At 31.0% G+C, this 6,542-nt stretch overlaps 1 protein-coding gene across 1 annotated transcript; it reads right to left on the reverse strand.

Moving 5' to 3' along the window:
- Positions 1 to 4,615: 4,615 nt before the first annotated feature.
- On the reverse strand, positions 4,616 to 5,713 carry LOC114190352 (ethylene-responsive transcription factor 1B-like). The gene has a single exon (XM_028079200.2). It carries the CDS (start codon positions 5,605 to 5,607, stop codon positions 4,984 to 4,986), a length of 624 nt encoding a protein of 207 aa, XP_027935001.1. The 5' UTR covers positions 5,608 to 5,713; the 3' UTR covers positions 4,616 to 4,983.
- Between the last annotated feature and the right edge of the window lie 829 nt (positions 5,714 to 6,542).

Genomic DNA, 6,542 nt, shown 5'->3' on the forward strand with positions numbered 1-6,542 from the left:
TTACTAGACAATCCTGTAATTAATTTTTACTTTTAAACGTGAATTACATGATATGAATTTGAAACATTTTTTAACAGTTTTAAACACAATTTTTTTTGTCGTGTAGGATTTTCAAACAAGACTTTAAAGTTTGGAAAAAAAAAAATAATCAACGAACCGTATGAGTAATAATTTCGCCCACATAAATCAATAACTATAGGAATTTAGTTTAGTATTATTTTATTTATATTTGTGGTATCTATATAATGATAGTGTAAGATAAAAATGTTTTTATAATGAGAGTAGGTAGAAAAAATTGGGTAGTTGAATGGGTGTTCAGGTGGGCTTTTTTGTTGAAAACTTAAAGTGTGGGATGTGGGCATATGAAACCTGGAGTAAAATAGAACAGTAATAAAGGAAGAAAAACTGTGTCTTCTTTTGCCAAAAACAGAACCTTATCTTTGACAAAAATATGTTTTTTCCTCCTTCTTCCTTGTCCAGGTACCTAAGAAGAAAACTCAACTGTTTTCGACCTCTAAAATAGTTGCTTCTCAATAGTACAATGTAGTTAAAAGATAAAGTGGAATAAGGACAAGTCATCTTCAACTTCCTTCCTTTGAATACCAATTTCCCTCGTCAAAAGGAAACATGCAAAAAGATGAATGAAGATTACGTTACATATGTTTCTTCTGTTGTCCAAATACAAATTGTAATATTCTCCTGTTAGATCTTAATAATGACCAGAGTAAGAGACGCTTGGTGGTGGATTTGTCTCGGTAATTCATCCTCAACCATTGAATTCTTATATATTTAAATCACTTCCGGTAAGGGAAGTTAGATTTATCGTTTTAAATTTTAGTTTCCAGGTTGAAGGATTATTTGGGTTGTGACTTTGGGAAATTATGAATTTAAGATGAAATGTGTAAAATTTAAGTTTTTGGAAAATTAAGGAAATCGAGTATTTTGGGATGGTTTGATAATTTGGAAAAAATTAATATAAGGAGTGGTGGAACTTGAAAACAAATTCTGTCAATTTAGATTTTTTATATATAATTTATTAATTAAAAAAACTTTTTGTTTCTTTTACTTAAGTCATTTTCATATGGCAATTCACAATTCTTACCTCTTATCTTTCTAATGAATTGAATTTACACAAAATGAGTATTCTAATTTCTATTTCAATTCAAGATTATTCAACTAATTTATTTTATACACTGAAAAACATAAAATCTCAATATTTTATAATGTAGGATTATACTAATTTGAGAAAAGAAAAATATAATCAGGGTTCATGCCAATTTCATAAAATTATTTCTAAAATTAAGTTAGTTTTCATACTAATTTTAAAAAAAATTAATTTAGGAGAAATATCGTAATGAGAGAATCATAAACCTAACATACATAAATCAAATTAAGATACTCATTTAGGAGATATTGTGAGGAAGCATTTTTCGATTTCTCTTATCTCTAATCTCCAGTTCTCAATCTGTCTTTACTTTTATTTCTACACCTTATTAATGGTTTGCTTGCTCTAAAAAAAACTTTATGGCCATGTACAAAATCTTAATCCCTTTATTAACTAAGGTCCATCAAATTAGTTTTTATTTTTATTTTAAAAAAATATATAAATAAATTCAAATATAAATAATATATATATAACTTAATAAAAATAATATAAAAAAATATAAAATTTAAAATATATATAAATTAAAATTAAAAATCTTAGGAGAGCCATGACTTTTCTCGGTCACAAGCAAGGCCTGCCCTTGAATGTAAACATGGTTTTCCTTTGCCTATATTTGATTATTTTTTTATTTGGGATGGTAGAAAAGTTATACAGAATGGATTATTGATAAAATATAAGTCATAATTGAGTTTAAGGTATATTTAATATTTGTTGGGCTTTTTGGAATGGTTTTGTTATTCTCTTAATACAATTTTGAATTGTAAAATTTATGCATAATCTTAATTGATCTTAAACCTCGGAATGGATTTGAGACAAAATTTTCATAAACATTTTATCTCATTAAACAAAATTGCTCTACTGGCAGATAAATAAACATTTGCAGTTGACGATTGGGCATAGAAAAATTGACTTTTACTCGTCAACTTTTATTTAAGAAATTTTAGTTTCGCTGATCAGATTATTAAAAGAATTTATATTTTATTATTTGTCTACATTTTTCTTATGTGATTTGATTTTTTAGTTTAAAATTTTTTAAATAAATATAAGTATATTTTGAATATTATATTCAATGTTTGTAATTGGATATTTTGGTGAAAGTTGATTTTTTTAACATGTACTAATTAGTTATATTTCCTATAAAAAAAATTGTAATTATGGATGAACTTTTACTCAGAGAAATAAATTTGTTAATAAATTCAAATTTATCAATTGATTTTATCAACGAACTTTAAATTAATCATGAATATTTTAGTGGATAAATTAAAATTTATATTATTGATAAATATTTTTTTTAATAATATTTGACAATTAAGTCACTCAATTGAGGAGGAGAAGGAAACAAAGACATGATGATCGAGACAGCGGCTCAAGAGTGACACAAAGGTGCGACAACGATGGTTGTGTCGAAATTATAAGAGGAGAACAAGATAGAGAGAAAGAGATATAGAGAAGATGAAGAGGAGGAAAAGGAGGATAAGCCAAAGGTGACAGCGGTGGATGCACGACGAGGAGGAGAGGGAAAGTAGAGAAGGAAAAAAAAAAGAAAGAAGAAAACCTAATTACAATTTTTACCGAATAGTTAGATTTCACCAATAATTATTGACATATATTTATCAACTAATTTGTGATCCGTCGATAAATTTTATCAATGACCACTCCATCAAAGCATTTTGGGTTGATGAAAATCTATGGATAAATTTTTTTTGTTATTACCAAAAAAATTCTATTCCACGGTAATATAAATTTTTTGATAATAATTTTTTAACCAGTAATTTGACCAATTGAAATTTATTCTGTTTTGAGTATTAAATTTATTAACGAAAATAAATATATTATCAATGAGTAATTTCATTGTAATTTATTGTATTTTTTAAATTTATAATAAAAACATATAATTAAGCCTATTTTAGCTTAATCATATATTTTATTATTTAATAATTATCCTTTAACGAATTTTACCACTAACATTTTTTCCAAATGTTTTATCGTTCTGTTTTTCTTAAACTTCCACACTTAAATGGATATAGTAAATGATGATCACGTGTCCTAACAAAAAGTTTAACAAATAAACAAAGACATTAGCATTTTGTTATATTTTTTAAAATGACTCTTTTGTTCTTCATACATCTTAAACATCTAGCATTAGAATACACAAAATTAATGGTAAATGATTTTAAAAAATTTAGATGATAAAATTAGTTGAGTAATGATAATTGAGTGATAAAATATTTAATTAAATAAAATACCTAATCGTATAAGGGAAAAAAACATTTAATTAAGTGATTAATCAATTCAATACTAGCTTTTATCGTTGCAAGATTAAAATTTGACACTGCATCTGAGATACTATATAGTTATGCAAAACTTTCAACCTTTTATTGTTTTATATACGAGTATTTAACTGTTCGACTTGAGTACATATTATAAAACATCTTCCTTTGAATATGGGATATAAAGGGTGACTTTCTTAGCATGTAAATTAATAGTTTAAGATACTGAAACATATTTAGGAGTAGAAAAAAAAAATGAATAAAGCAAAGTAATGGCACGTGATTATAATAATATTGAGATAAGTCATAAGATTGAAGATGTTGGTCTAAGTGTCCAACCAATTCTGTTAGACCACAATTGGAAGAAGCTTCTTTTGCTTCAAAGTTGGACTCAAACAGTTGGAGAGAAAAAATAAATAAACTGTTTTGCGGTTCTCTACTCTCCAACAGATTTGACAAATTTCTAGAAACCCCACCAACTCACCCTATTTCCTTGCGTCTTCCTTTACCATATTTTCTCCATAAAATATTGCGTCCAAGTGCTAATCCATTTTATCTTCTTATTTTTTATTCCTTGTGGAACAACAAAAATTTGGTATTTCATCTTCACCTAAGCGATCGATGTGCTGTCTCAAATCAAAGTCTATGTTTCGTAGATGCGGTTCTGCTCACAGGACAAAATTAGCCTAACCTGCTATCAAACTAGCCCTGCCACTTGTTTTGAACACAATCAAATACGAAACTTTGAAAACTAAAGCATCACTTTTTCATTTACAAAAAATAACTCTCTCGCGTGTCATGCACCACGTTAATAATCCCTTATGTCACCTTAATGGGACCAGATCTACCTTCATCAACCATACTTTAAAAGCCATTTTTCTATTATAACGTTGTATATTCTTAAAATTAGATTTTCAACCTGATAAACCCCTTTTTTCTCTTGTGATGCTATTAATTATGTGACCATATATGTTTGGCAAAACTGAGAAAATTTTCAAACACACTGCAAGACAAAAGGGAAGAGGTTGGCAAAATGGATAAGAAACCGATTGTAATTTGTTTGTGTATGCGGTGCGCCCACACGTGCCGCCTTCCCCGCGCTAAACTCGACCATGCATGTTGACTTATAGTCCGATAAAGCTAAAACAACAGTCCCAGTCACCTCAATAAATATCGACAATTTGACATAAATGGTGCCCCACGTAGATTACTGCATTCCTTATCGTCTAAACTTTACAAAAAAACAAGAAAGTTCTCCAATTCTAGGAAAACAAAAAAAAAAAAATGAAAACTAAAAAAACCATCAAGAGAGAAAAAGATACAGATTCAGATGTTGAAATCTGTCATCCAAACACGACACGGGCATCTCAGCCACACAAGAACCAAAGAACAAAGAAGAAAAAGGAATTAACACTAACATAAAAAGCCTAAGTAGAAACTATGCATCATGGGATATTTATAAGGATGTAAAAAAACGTTGCGGGATTGTTGCTTGAGCCGCAGCGTGAAGGCTTTTGAGGTTTGGATTGCAATTGAGGAATGAATGAATCAGAAGGAGGAGGGAATATGATCAGAGGACATCAACAACTGTTCCAAGTAGTCAGGACCAAGGTCTTCAAACACGACCGCATTGTCTACGGTACTCTGTTTGTTGTTTTTCTTCACACCAATTTTCCTCCGCAAGGAGTGTTTCCTCTTGAGAGCGACAACAGGGGAGCACCCTTCTTCATTGCTGTCGACCGTGTAGTTCATCTCCCTCAGCGATTCTCTAACGATATCAACGGGGAAGTTCAGAATCGCGGCGGAGCCACGCATGGAAAACGCTGCTTGGTCGTAAGCCAGAGCCGCGGCTTCCGCGCTGTCGAATGTCCCAAGCCACACCCTCATCCCGTGCCGTGTGGAGTCCCTGATCTCCGCCGCAAACTTCCCCCACGGGCGCCGCCGCACTCCGCGGTAGGACTTCTCCTTTTGCACCGCCTCGCTCTCCTCAGAGCCCGCTCGATCGGCGGCGCGCTCGGCTGTGTTGGCGCCGGCGATCATGCCATAGAGGAGCATCTCCTCCGGGTCGTTCTCGTTGAAGGGGAGGTAGCCCTCCCAGGAGAAAGCCTCTGGAGAGGAAGATTCGGAGGAGAAATCGGAAGAAGGTGAGTTGAAGAAGGAGGTGGAATCCATATCTATGTTCAGAAAACTAGAGTGAAGAGTGAAAAGGAGAAGTAAGGTGTTGTTGAGTTGCTCTGTTTTTCTCGTCTCTTTTGCTCCTACAACCTCATTTTATACCCGGTTTTGGCCATGGTAAAATGGTAAAAGACGCCGCTAAAGCGAATCGGATAATCAAACATTGTGTGAAAAAGAGGAAAAACGCAAAAGCATGCCAAATTTATACATACTAAATTACTAATAGTCTCTTTAACAAGACAACTTTGTTTTTCTCTCTCTGTTTCACGTACCTTCAATAACAATTCCTTGTCCTTTTCTATTAATAAATAACATTCGGGTACCATTATTATATTTTTTAAATATTAGTAAATATATTATTAATGAACCACTACATCAGCCAATAAATTTTTTTAACTGATATACAGTTATACTAATCATTCATTGATTGTTATCTTGATATCTTAATGATTAATCTCTGGAATCCTTTACACTTATAATACATGCCTATTGGAGTCTAATATACTTAATTAATCCTTAAAATTATTTTATTTAACTAGAGATATTGAAAAGTTAAATTTATCTTGATGTTAATATATAAATTTTTTTTATTATACTACTTTCTTCAATTTTATTGTCGATTGCTAACTTTGTTACATATTTTAAATTCGATAATTCAACATTTTATTTTGGTTTATGAGCTCTTTCAACTCAGTTGTTTAATAGAAGCTTTTGGAGAAATCCTTTTGCAGGTATGCTAATCTATATTTGGTATTCACAGAGCAATAACTACGTAATATAGTTAAGTTGTGCATTATTCTAAATAAAACAAAAAAGTTTATATAGTATTGCTTTCTTAAGAAAATGATTGGACCAGCCTCGTCAAAGGACCGGGACACATCGGTAATCTATGATGGATTCCTCGTTTATACGTATGCCACTTACTAATTATG

Source organism: Vigna unguiculata, chromosome 7 (genome assembly GCF_037176805.1).
Source record: "Vigna unguiculata cultivar grain cowpea cultivar isolate G323 ecotype 2 chromosome 7, ASM3717680v1, whole genome shotgun sequence".
Lineage (NCBI taxonomy): Eukaryota > Viridiplantae > Streptophyta > Magnoliopsida > Fabales > Fabaceae > Vigna > Vigna unguiculata.